Source organism: Schistocerca cancellata, chromosome 1 (assembly GCF_023864275.1).
Source record: "Schistocerca cancellata isolate TAMUIC-IGC-003103 chromosome 1, iqSchCanc2.1, whole genome shotgun sequence".
NCBI classification, from domain to species: domain Eukaryota; kingdom Metazoa; phylum Arthropoda; class Insecta; order Orthoptera; family Acrididae; genus Schistocerca; species Schistocerca cancellata.
In genome coordinates, this window is record NC_064626.1 from 420,374,914 (window position 1) to 420,388,857 (window position 13,944).

A 13,944-nucleotide genomic window follows, 5' to 3' on the forward strand; every position below is an offset into this window, starting at 1 on the left:
ATTATTAGGTCTTTATTGGTAGAGGTGGTTATTGAGCGCGCCAGAGCGCTCGTGATATGCGTAAACGTTGCTTTCGTCGTCATCGACGTATGCTGGTTTACAAATCACTAGGCAATGTGGACGGCACTCTTAGTCTCTGTGAGCGCTTTGCAGTCTGTGGCGTGCGATTCAAACTGGTCTTGAGGCAACACGGGGCCTAGTATTACTAAGCAGACTCAGAAGGATGTAGGTTGCAGTAGGTACTGGGAGATGAAGAAGCTTGCGCAAGATAGAGTAGCATGGAGACCTGCATCAAACCAGTCTCAGGACTGAAGACCACAACAACAACAACAACATTAATTATGTTTGATGTTGCGATTTTTTTCCCGTCATTGTGTAAGTCGCTTCAATTTTCTTTTGTTTTGTGGTTATTATTATTATTATTATTATTATTATTATTATTGCAACTGGAGTAACTTTCACTGAATTACTTGGCAATGTTTTTAACTAAATCAGCTCGTGGCAATAAACTCAGTGATTTGAAGTATCTCTAAATTTTATTTCATAGCTAATCATCCAGTCATTAATTGAGGAAATCATATGATTATCCCGATCCATTGATCCATTGCTGGGCCGAAAATTAGCGTTTATTAACTCTGTTGCGCAAAGTTTAATTAACGTAGTTCCTTGGGGAGAGATCTAGATAGGCAACTAATTAGCATCATTTCTCACTCTCTTTAATACACGGGGGGCAGGGAAGGGGGGAGAGGAATGTCCCTAGGGCATCTAGTTTTGTATTATCGCGAAGCAGGGTAGAGAGTGTCACGCTTATAGAAAGCGATTTGTGCTGGCAATCATTTTGAAAAAAAAAGACCGTTTATTGTTACAGCGAGATCTTTTCGTGAAATTACAATTTCCAACTTTCTCCTCCGAACACGAAAATATTTTGTTGTGTTCTACTTATGTAGGGAGAAATGACCATAGTAATAAAATAAGAAAAACCTGAGCTCAGAGGAAAGAATGACGTGTTCGTTTTCGCACACGCTACTCTAGAGCGGAACGCTAGAGAAATAGTCTGGAAGACGTGATCCCCTGCCAAGCACTTCACTGTGAATTGGAGAGTTGTCGTGATGTTATAGATGTAGCTGTAGAAGTGTGCTCAATCAAATATGGGCCATCGCACAGAGAACGTTTATTGCTTGCTTCAAGTACGGAGGCATATGTGGTTGGTACAGTCGCGGGAAATGAACTCGCTCGGTCTTCCCACATCAACCGCAGAGCCATGAGACGTACACGTTTGTAAAAAAGAGCTATAATTGACGATTGCAAGCTAACATTAGGGTCTACTCAACAGGCAAGTATCGTGGCAGCATGATCATGACTATGGCAGATATCGTAGAGAGATGTGGCCGTTGAAAAGAGGTATACGTCGTTTGCATACTGTAACAGCGTAACAAGAGGTGGCAGAGAAGTTTCAGTATCACCAGCACACAATGTAAACAGTATTAGGCCTTGCGAAGTTCTGCTTGGATCCACAATCTCATTTCTCAAATATTTGCCCATCGAGAATGAAGCAGTCCAAAGATAGTAATGATAAAGGTATCTAGAAATCTTTGAGTGAGAAGATTATGCATTAGCATAAGAATCTGCAGATTATGACAAGCAGCTGAGATAGTGTAGTAGACTCCAATAAGGAAGCTGCGCGAAAAGAACGTGGGCAAGAAGACAGTTGTCAATACAGCCATGATTATCGTCCATTTCGTTTTCTGAAGCCATTTTAAGTAATAGCCAGGTAGTAGTTTTGTTCTGGCCACCATTCCAGCGGTCTTTTAAAAATCCTTAGCAGAGTTTTGCTGATGCAAAAGATTCCGGAAATTGGTTTATAAGACACTACGTGATCGCGCCCTCGAGTATTAATGGTGAGTTCCTACAAACTTCTTTAGTTTCACTTCATATCTTTTAATGAATATGTTTTGTACTGCAAAATGCTTGAGTCATTTCAACGAAACGAGAGATGTGAATCACTTAACCATCAACGAACAACTTCGCATTAGATCAAGTACCCCTTGCATCTTTTTCAAATTTCCCATGGAATCGTTACAAGTGTGAACGCTTGGCAACAGACTTGCGGCCACAATTTCCTGCTTTTTCAAAGAAATTTATCGGCCTTATCAATTTCAAATTGTAAAACAACTCTGGAAATTCCTGGAGCTGTGAGTGTTGGGACTTATGACACCGACCCAATAAACCAGACTTTAGACCAGAGGGTTCCAAACTTTGTGAAGCTGTTACCCTCGATTGACTCAAATAGCAGTCAGTACAACAAAAAAGGTTAGCACCTAACGAAATTTCAGGCTGAAAATTTTTCTTGTTATTCTTGAACACACCTAATTTTAAGATAAATAATATTTAAACAAATAAAACAAATTTTTCTAGGTATTTTATAAAGTTAAGAAAGTTTTAATGAGACACCTTACAGTGTTATTACAAATGATTGAAGCGATTTCACAGCTCTACAATAACTTTATTATTTGAGATATTTTCACAATGCTTTGCACACACATACAAAAACTCAAAAAGTTTTTTTAGGCATTCACAAATGTTCGATATGTGCCCCTTTAGTTATTCGGCAGACATCAAGCCGATAATCAAGTTCCTCCCACACTCGGCGCAGCATGTCCCCATCAATGAGTTCGAAAGCATCGTTTTGCAAGCTCGCAGTTCTGGCACGTTTCTTGGTAGAGGAGGTTTAAACACTGAATCTTTCACATAACCCCACAGAAAGAAATCGCCCAGGGTTAAGTCGGGAGAGCGTGGAGGCCATGACATGAATTGCTGATCATGATCTCCACCACGTCCGATCCATCGGTTTTCCAATGTGCTGTTTAAGAAATGCCGAACATCATGATGGAAGTGCGGTGGAGCACCATCCTGTGGTACGTTTAGCTCCCTGCTTGCTTTATTCGTCGACTTCCGCGGGCTACGCGTGAAACTTGCCCGCACGCGTTCAACCGTTTCTTCGTTCACTGCAGCCCGACCCGTTGATTTCCCCTTACAGAGGCATCCAGAAGCTTTAAACTGCGCATACCATCGCCGAATGGAGTTCGCAGTTGGTGGATCTTTGTTGAACTTCGTCCTGAAGTGTCGTTGCACTGTTATGACTGACTGATGTGAGTGCATTTCAAGCACGACATACGCTTTCTCGGCTCCTGTCGCCATTTGTCTCACTGCGCTCTCGAGCGCTCTGGCGGCAGAAACCTGCAAGTGCGGCTTCAGCCGAACAAAACTTTATGAGTTTTTCTACGTATCTGTAGTGTGTCGTGACCATATGTCAATGAATGGAGCTACAGTGAATTTATGAAATCGCTTCAATCATTTGTAATAGCCCTGTATTTTTAGGATCTTTTTATATTCGGTTATATGTGAGCTAAGGTGAGTGGGAAAGTATTCTTGAACCTGGACTGATGTTGGGAAGTCATGAAAATCTAAATCTGGGATAGCCGGATGAGGATTTTAACAATCGTTCTTCCGGATGCGCATCTAACCACCCAGACACCTCGTTTTTTCACATTCTTAAGGTGACAAAAATACTGATGGCACGTTATCAGTCACCACCGCCTTATAAACTTTATGACTACCGTAAAATCACCACAATGGTTTGGAAAACTGAACAGTCATAAGAAAATTACCTAGACTGTCATATATAATTTTACCTGCAGGTGAAAATTGCTTGGATGGTGTGTACATTCAGTGAACTGACTGATTGCGCATTCCTTCATTACCGAATTTGTCTAGCAGTGGTCTCCTAATTACATGCCACATCAATTAGTCCTATGATTTTATGCCTTCGTTACAATGCGTTTTGATATCAATCAACATATAAAGCATCTTTTACTGGGAATATTAATCAGATCTTTGTAGGAAGCCAATAAAAAAAATAAAATAAAAATACGATACTAATTCATTGGCTTTCACCAATGACGTAATGTGGTGGGTGTCGTTACGTCACTTCTGAGTGGGTGTGTTGAATTGGAGGTCTTTGCCATATTTTCGTTAGTTTTGAGAGAAATTATATTTGTAATTTCTGCCGTTCATGAGAAACAAAATACTATCACTTCTGTTTCGACGATAAGTATAATATTTAAACAAAGCGTCTGGCATCCACAGCATGTTGGGCTATCGTTTTCGATCATATTTGAACACATTCTAAGTTGATTTCTGAACAAATCATAAATTTATTTTCGAATGCGTGCGTACTGTACGTGATGTCTGTGCCGGGGGAATCCCAGTCACATCTAGAAATAAAAAACTTTCCCGCAGACAAAAGGGGACGGGGCTATACGAGCTGAGCCGAATAAATCCGAACGGGTGGATGACCGTCTAACCGGTCGACTAGGAGCAGGAAGCACCCCAAGACATATTAACTTCCACTGTCCTGAATTTAGGTCTGATGGCTTCCAAAACAAAATATACAGTGAGTGCGATAGAAGAATGCCGTGTGAAGAGGTGTGGCACTGCGTTTTGGCACACTTAAGGCCAAATAATATGTCTTACATTTCCTCGACCGTATGTTTTATGCATCAAATTCTTCAAAAAGATGTGCGCTATAAAATGAACATATTTTTTAAAAATCAATTTTTTTTTACATTTTGACGTCCTGTCTGAAACGCTCAAGTTGGGGGGAGGGGCCACTATCAAGTTTTTGCTCCGGTTCGGAAAAATCGTAGATCCGGGGCTGGCTTTATCAGTATTTTTTTCTTTACGGTGAATATTTTTTTAAAAATTTGCGTTGTTAATCATAGACATCAATTTATTCGTGGGACTTCTTTACGGGACTGGTTTCATATTCCTTAAAGTTCTTGTGGGGTAAACGTTTCGATGTACTACTAACACAAGGATAATTACATTTGTACCTGCGTGTCGCACTCTCCACTTGTACTAATACGGCTACAGGGCATTTTCCGATACTAGCCAAGATATATTTACGTGAATAATTTTTTAGTTCGTAATCTCTGTCCTGATGCCCATTAGCTGTAGAGCACATTCTTACGATGCTAGATTCAATTTCTTTCCAAGAAATCTAGTAGTTGTAATTCTAAATATTCTTTCTCGATATAATGAATTCTCGTAATTAGAACGGTCTGTGTTGTTTATGTTTCAACCTTATAGTCGCTATGTTGTTCACATCGTTTGTCACATGTTCGCAACGTCACTGGTCAAAGCCGAATGGTAGCACCATAATTTCCTCCCTGTCCCGCTAAACTACAGCTATTCCTACTCCACGTAAGTCATGACATAATGAGAGGAGACGGCGCTACAGACTTAACGCTGCAGCTTTGTTTTGAAAGCGACTCTATATGTTAGACGCGCCAAAAAATTAGCATACTTCTGTTTACGATCGCTTCTTGTTCTTAACTTCTATGGAGTGGTCATACCTTATGTTTTAAACAGAAAATGTTACAGTGCTTTCGTGGGTAACACAGGATTAGGAAGGCTTTTCAGATGTTCAGGTCGTAAACACATATTTGATCCAGTAATGCCACATATTTTGGATAGTAAATGCAGTTTTCTATTTGTTACAGGTTTCGAAAACTAATAAGAGAAATATTTTGATGTGAAATGGCTACATTGCCCTTAATACGGACTGACGAAACTGATGTTCCGTCTACGTATTCTTCTCGAAAGTGCCGAAAACATATTTTGCCATGCGTGTTCGGTTTCCAGTCTTTCCTTCTCACAGCGTTCACTCAGAGCGCTTTTTGAGTTCGAATGATAGAAAGTCTAAATGATAGAAATAAGACTACTAGACCTAAAGAAAACAGCGTAACGAAAATTCGTGTAGAGTAGATGAAGGTAAAAAGTGCCCAGGGGTGCAAGAGTACACATCAAATTTTCAGGTATCTAAAGCAGAGGTTCAGTATTCTCCACCAGGCAGCTCGTACGTCATAATCTCGTCAGCTCTGTTCTGGAGTCTCGTGGCAGTCGGCCGCTTACAGTAAGTCATTTTTGTACGTTTTCGATGTAAACTTTTTATAGTTTTGATTGCGTGCTAGGTGAACCCAAATCTATTTAAAAATTGTCTATACTCAGTAGTGGAACTGATGGCTATAAGCTTCCAATATCCTTCTTGATCTCCATGACTTTAGTTGTGTGTGTTGTCTGTAGACTGCCGAAATCGAAAATAGCAGAATGGAGTAAAAGTATGCAGGTCTACTGGGGTAGAATTTCTCAGAGCGTACATTTACCCCATATAGAAAATATTTGCTAACAATCTGTACTTTTGCTTGTGTAATCCCTTCTAGCGTATTCAAGCGTTTTTTTTTTTTTGGTTTCTATTTATTTTATAAGCCTCAGTATTCCCCTTGGAGAACTTACATTAATTTCCATTCCTGTAGTTTTTCTTTCGTTGGAGAGAGGTTTTTTCAAACATACCTACATCTCAAACACAATTCGTATGTAACCACATCTTGCATAGCGGCTTTTTATTTTTTTTTTTCAAGAAACCGACCGAGAACATCAACTCGAAGCGGTTAACAGAGGCACTCTTCTATTAGCTCTTGACGTTTTTGAAAATAGAAGCTCAATAAGACAAGCATCCAAAATTATCGGGTTTTCAAAGGCTGCCTCAAGCAAACGTCTGGAAACCGGCAAAGGTAGTGAGCACTCGGCCGATTTAAAAAGAATTTTCATTTGAGAAAGAACAGCCAGTACTGCAGCACTGCATCGTCCTTGACAAACATTTTCCTAGCCTTACTCTTAGGCCTATCATTAGGACATTTACTTTTTTCAACTCGCCGAAAAATAAAGAGTTCGTAATTTGTTTTCCATGTATTTACTTGTAATCCTTTATACCTTCTTCAGTTGGGGGTAAAAGTACAAACTGCATACTCTTGCCCCATGCCTACGTAGTCTTAACCCACAACATGAGGTAAGAGCAAGTAACAATTTTTTAGGAAAACTTTTAATACACCTCTGTTAATAATTGGATGACAGTGAAACTTTTCCACAATGTTACCAATATGTCAAACTAGGTGTTGCAAGCGTAATTGAAATAATACAGTATTTTGTTTTAAATGTACAGTAAAACCAAAAATGCATACTTTTACGCCTACCTACGCTGTTCAAAAGAAAATTTTGCTTTAACTAGTCTACTTATGAATGAAATGTGCTTCCTTTACATTTTAGACCATAATCAGAATGAGTAGTATTTCCATAAGTGACGAAAGCTGCCATATTTTATCAAAAAACTTCCATCGGAAGCTAATGTTTAGGGTAAGTAACTTGGCGGACATCGGCTTCAAGTTTGTGACTTCATGACAGCTTCCCTTATTATACCTCCGTGGAGTACGACGCACGGTCCTTTCATCTGTGATTGCCACATTCAGTTGTCACGTAACGATGCTCTTGTAAAAACGCCAAGGTCGTTTCTTGATCCAATCAACAATATTTTCCTAATATCGGGAAATTATTTCTAATTTTATTTGTTGTTTGTTCTATCAAGCACCGACACAAAAATTCTATTAACGAGCCCTTTTCCTTTTAATTCCTCATAAAATTTAATTTCACGCTCGATGAGGCAATTACCTCCAAGTGGGAAACGACTATACTTGACAGTAGAAATCGTTGCTTGTATGTAGTCATTAATGTCGAGTAAACTGGAATATTCCAGACGTGTACCAATGGCGATTTCTTATTTCTTATTGTGTTATGAGTATGAATTTTATGGTATACCACCACTGTGTATCCTGTGTTCTATTTTCGTCTTGTTTACTGGTTTTCGTATACTCTGATTGGAAATCTTGTTTTATGTCGAATCAGTCATTTGTTAATCATATGTTAAATCGTCCCAGAACGTTAATTAAAATAATTGCTGGCAGCTATCAACAGCCAAGATCACTTAAACATTTCTTTATTTAAAACAACCGGTTTCGACAGACCTTGCTAACGTCTTCAGGTCTTAATTTTTTTTTTTTTTTTTATTTTTTTTTTTTTTTTTTTTTTTTTTTTTTTTTTACGAAAGGTGTTCATATTAAATTGGACCGCACGCCAAGTTGTCATATGCATAAAAGTCTGCTCAGGACAAAAAGTTTGCCATGACTTAAATATTTACAAAACATAAAGCACCTCGTGCAAATGGCCATGCCCCTGTATGTATCGCGTTGTGTTTTTAAATATTTTAGTTATGAGACATCTTTTACAATAAATTGATTTTTATGCACATGACAACTTCGCGTGAGTTCCAACGTAATATGAACACGTTTCATAACATAAAGATTATTGAGCACCTGGAGATGTCAGCAAAGTCTGTCGAAACCGGTTGTTTAAAAAAAATATTTACGCCATTTTGGCTGTTGAATGTTGTTAGTAAGTAAAACAGATAGCTCCTTCACTCTTCTCAAAATGAGAAAATTCAGTAATTTAATATGATGTCTAACACGAATTGTCAAAATCAATTGTGTACAACATTTCTTGTGTTTGGTTGGCTCTACGGGACATTCGAAAATCCAATAAATAAAAAAGAATGCATAGCAGATCGGCTGTACGTACCGAGAGTTACGCATTCAGTGTCATTCATGAACCTGCTGGCTATCTGCGTCGAGCCGAGAGACACGTAGGCGAGTAGTAAGCTGAGCGAGTAGCAGCAGACGATGTAGCCGTGCAGGTTCCGCAGCCGCGGCAGCACCACGTGCACCAGCGCCGTCACCAGGATGAACGGCGTCGACGCCAGCATTATCGAAGAAAATATGATGAACTTGGGCTTGAGCCCCGGCTCGCGACCGTCCCAGCACACGAGCGCCACCTGGTGGGCGCCACCGTCGAGGCTGTTTTCCAGGCAGAAGCGCCGCGGCTCCACCACGTACGCTCCCAGCATCCTCGTATGTAGCTGGCCGTCCGCGGTGACCCCCACGTAGTCCGAGCTGTTTACCGGTACGATGTTCACGCACTTTGTCATGGCCACCTCGTCGTAGTCGGTCAGCGAGATGTTGTCGCCTGCGACCGTTATCACCGGCCGAAATTCTAAACTCGATTTGGCGCACGCGTTGTCCTCGAGGACGTAGCCGCGCGGGCAGCACTTGGCGATCTGAGTGCGCGGGCAGGCACAGACAGTGCTGTTGTCGCTCACGTCGTACCAGAAGTACCGCCCCTGCGCGTCGCCGTCTGGACTACCGCTGGGGTGGAGGACCACTACCGGTGGACTGGAACACGCAGTATCGCGAACTGGAAGTTCCGCGCATTTCAGAGGTGAACCGCCCGCTCTGCAGGAACACAGGGTGGCCAGAGCGACCGCAACAGACAGCAGCTGGCGCATCTCTGCCGGAACTTGCAAAGGCGGCCGGTGCTGTGCTGCCTGGGAGCGGGCGGAGGTGCGTCTCCGTGGCCCGGCACCGAGCGGTAAGCGCGGGAGTGTTGCTGAAGGTCACGTGAGTGCCCCGCGGTGCCACGACTCGGCTCTCGCGAACAGGAAGCCCGCCGATGCGGCTGCCATCTTTCAGGGCCGCCGAGTCGCCAGAACCGGTCCTTCACACAGCAGTCGGCGCGAACCGACCTGATCCGCCGTCTGTTACAGGTCAACGTCTCGCCAGTGACGATCTACAACTAACTGTGTGAACGCAAGCCGCACTACGGTGGGTGGCGGAAGTCACTAATCTTGTGAAGTAGTCCTGAACATATTTTCCGAAAACTGTCCTGAGCAATCAGTTCTACACCTTTTGCATTATATGTGGAGTAGCGTATACGTAGCCATTTAAATGTGAGCGATAGTTAAAGGTAAGGGAAGACAAAATAGTAATATATGTTGTTGTTGTTGTTGTGGTCTTCAGTCCAGAGACTGGTTTGATGCAGCTCTCCGTGCTACTCTATCATGTGCAAGCTTCCTCATCTCCCAGTACCTACTGCAACCTATATCCTTCTGAATCTGCTTAGTGTATTCATCTCTTGGTCTCCCTCAACGATGTTTACCCTCCACGCTGCCCTCCAATACTAAATTGGTGATCCCTTGATGCCTCAGAACATGTCCTACCACCCGATCCCTTCTTCTAGTCAAGGTGTGCCACAAATTTTTCTTCTCTCTAATTCTATTCAATACCTCCTCATTAGTTATGTGATCTACCCATCTAATCTTCAGCATTCTTCTGTAGCACCACATTTCGAAAGCTTCTGTTTTCTTCTTGTCCAAACTATTTATCGTCCACGTTTCACTTCCATACATACCCACACTCCATACAAATACTTTCAGAAACGACTTCCTGACACATAAATCTATACTCGATGTTAACAAATTTCTCTTCTTTAGAAACGATTTCCTCGCCATTGCCAGTCTACATTTTATATCCTCTCTACTTCGACTATCATCAGTTACTTTGCTCCCCAAATAGCAAAACGCATTTACTACTTTAAGTATCTCATTTCCTAATCTAATACCCTCCGCATCACCCGATTTAATTCGACTACATTCCATATAGCCCCTCTAAATTAAATTCAGTGGTCAGAATAGAAAAATATTAAGGCAAATAACATTAAACAGATTGTCATGAAATTTTACGTGCATGTAATTTTATATGTAACAGTTCACTGTTGTCATCAATAAAGTGGATTATGATAAATGTATATAATTAAAAATGTAAATGTTCATTCACTCACAATCGTGTATCTCCGAAAGTTTTTGACAGATTGCTTTGCAATTTTGACACAATCTCATATATAATGCAAGATTATATATATTACAAATAGGTATATAAAACGACAATTATTCCAATGCAACATTGTGTCAAACTTTCAAACCAAACGGCCAAAAACTTCGGAGATTTGCGGTTAGAAACATTTACAGTTTATACACAAGTACGAACGTAAATGTTTGTTTCTTCTAAATCTCAAGTGTCCGAAAGTTTTTTTACGGATTGCTTTGAAATTTTGACACAACAATGCTTTCGTATACTCACGTACTTATTGGTACGCCATCTGGTATATACGCAATAAAAGGAAACGCTATAGAATTGTCAGTGTTGGTTTGTTCAAAATCGTTAATCTCCGAAAGTTATTGACAGATTGCTTCGAAATTTTAACACGAAGTTGAATTCTAATATGGGTGTGTTTTAGGTACCGTATCTAATTACACAGGCCAACGACGGAAAATTTTTTTTGCTGAAAATACCTTATTCTTATGTTTTTTAGGGTGGGAAATGCAAATATGATACTTAAAAAACTGTATCACCACCATTTCTTCACATTTTACAGTTAAATTTATTAAATTAAGCGATCTTTTAAAGAATTTAACAGTTTTTATAGTAGTATGGGACAGTAGGGCTAGGAATCAACACTGGTGCATGAAGAATTAGCCTGTGAGGGAGTCTTTAAAACCTAGTGAGAAGAACATTCTACGCAAAAACCTTGTAGATCCAAAAAATTTACTCCTACACCTCTACATATAAAGCTAGGCCTAATAAAACAGTTTGTAAAGGCTTTGCCTATAGATGGACTATGTTTTAAGTATCTCTGCCAAACGTTTCCACACCTTTCAGAAGCTAAACTAAAAGAAATCATCTTTGTCGGAGCTGACATTAGAAAATTGACGTTTGATGTTAGCTTTGAATCCACAGTGACCCTAAATGAGAAAGAAGCATGGGTATCATTCAAGCAAGTCGTTACAAAGTTCTTAGGACATGAAAAAGACCCATAACATGTTTCTATTATAGCTACAATGTTAAAGAAGTTTAAAACTTTAGGATGTTTAATGAGCCTGAAAGTTCACTTTTTGAACAGTCACCTTGATTACTTCCCGGACAACATGGGAGATGTTAGTGAGGAGCAATGAGAGCATTTTCACCAGGACATTAAAGTGATGGAAAAACGCACCAAGGCCGCTGAAACACCAACATGATGGGGGACTGCTGTTGGTCACTTCACCGAGAAGTTCAGCGAGCGACTCATCGTAGAGAAAGCTACACAAGAACCTCCGAAGAAAAAAGAGAAAGAAAATACAAACCAATTCCAGCTGACAAGTAAAACCTCTATTAATACATATCATTCTTTTAAGTAGCTTACTGTAAATACAAACCATGCTTATGTTGTAACAAAGCGTTTCATTAATTTCCCCGTGCACCATATAGCATAGGTTTTTTATGCTATGTAATAAAAAGCATATTGCTCAAAACTGTGGGTGATACAAAAAAAAATTAAGGCTAGATTTGGATTCCGCTCATAAAAATCTATACAGATCAGCTATCAAAGTAAAAAAAGTTTTTCAAAAAAAATTTAAAAAAAAAAATTTTTCGCTGGCTTGTGTTATTTAACATATGTATATTACAAATGGCGTTCAAAAAGTTTTGCACAGTCGTCTCTAATTTTTTTACTTTTAGTAGGAGAAGAATGAAATTTTTTCAACACACTTGGAACAATTAGCTATAAGTTGGTATATAAAGATATTTTCTTTTATTTACAGATGAGACATAATGAACTGTGAAGTAGATGTCAGGTTGCGACAACGGTCGGTGATGGAGTTCCTCTTCAAGACCGGCGATGACTCTGCCACATCGACTCACAGGAAGCTGCTCCCTGTTTATGGGGAGGACACAATGGATCGCAGCAGTATCCAGCGGTGGTTGCACAGGTTTAAAGAAGGTGATTTCTCTCTACTGGACAATCCACGATGCGGTAGACCATCAACGGCAGTGAGTGATGTGAATAAGGAGACCATTGATCAAATCATCCAAAATGACAGATGTGTGACGACACGACAGCTTGCTGAAATGACTCGTTTGTCATTGGGTAGTGTGGTATCACTGTACAGTCACTAGGGTACAGACAAATCTGTGCACGTCTCATGAAGACCTTTACTGAAGAGTGGAAACAGTGTTTTGATAGCGTTGGTTGTTTTGGGGAAGGAGACCAGACAGCGAGGTCATCGGTCTCATCGGATTAGGGAAGGACGGGGAAGGAAGTCGGCCGTGCCCTTTGAAAGGAACCATCCCTTTGACAGCGTCATTACCCAGGATGAAACATGGTTATTTTTGTCCGAACCTGAGAGCAAAACCCAACCTATGGAGTGGCGTCATCCGGCTTCCCCTCGGAGGAAGAAACCAAGACTTTCACGAACAGTAGGCCGAAAGGTGATGGTCTCCTTCTCGGGTCAGTGTGGTGTCATTTTCATTGACTTTTGGGAACCTGGCTCCACAATTACCCGGGACCGTAACTGTTTGTCATAGGAAAAGCTGCAACGTGACATCAAGACCCACAGACCACAGCTTCAGGGTCAGCTCATCAGAGTACACCATGACAATGCCAAGCCCCATACAGCCCTTCTGACGCAGGAGAAAATCAGGAAAATGGGTTGGAAAATTGTTCCTCATCCTCCCTACCGTCCGGACTTGGCTCAGTCTGATTTTTACCTCTTTGGTCGTCTGAAGGCCCACCTGCGCGGTAAAACATTTGATAGTGAGAAAGACGTTATTTCTTGTGTCAAGCGATGGTGTAATAGTCAATCCCCAGAATTTTACCAAAGTGCATTTACATCATGGAAAGAACAGCTGATGGAGGTTATATTGAGTAAGCTCAATGTATAGCTAAGTGTTCCAAGTGTGTTCACAAAAAATTACGTTCTCCTCTAATAAAAATTAAAAAATTAGAGACGACTGCGCAAAAATTCTTGAACGCCCTTTGTATTAATACATATAGTATATAATTTGTACATGTAATATGTAAAGGGACTATATTATTACAAAAAATCTCAAAATGCACCTTTCCAGTTACTTTAAATTTTTACAAGTTACTGTAATAAATGATTAGATACATGTAGTGTATATACTTTTTAATTAGAATTAGAATATTACTACTGAATCGGAATTTGCGATAATAATAAACAAGGGACAAGGTCAGTAACAGAGGGGTGAGAGGAAATGGACATAGGAAACGCGAAGAAGGAACTGGGCAGAGAGAGGGAGAGCAGGAGGAGGTGGAGAGAGAGGGGGG

At 40.5% G+C, this 13,944-nt stretch overlaps 1 protein-coding gene across 2 annotated transcripts in view; it reads right to left on the reverse strand.

Annotated features, from left to right (window-relative positions):
* The window catches only part of LOC126175967 (G-protein coupled receptor Mth2-like), a 572,026-nt gene that overhangs the window by 389,660 nt on the left and 168,422 nt on the right, over positions 1 to 13,944 (reverse strand). Inside the window, exon 1 of one of the 2 annotated variants that reach the window (XM_049923089.1) lies at positions 8,527 to 9,371. The exons of the other annotated variant lie outside the window; for it this stretch is intronic. Coding sequence (XP_049779046.1) covers positions 8,527 to 9,289 — 763 coding nt within the window. The 5' untranslated portion in view covers positions 9,290 to 9,371. Of the gene's footprint in view, positions 1 to 8,526; positions 9,372 to 13,944 lie in introns of those variants that run through there. 2 annotated transcript variants of the gene reach the window in all.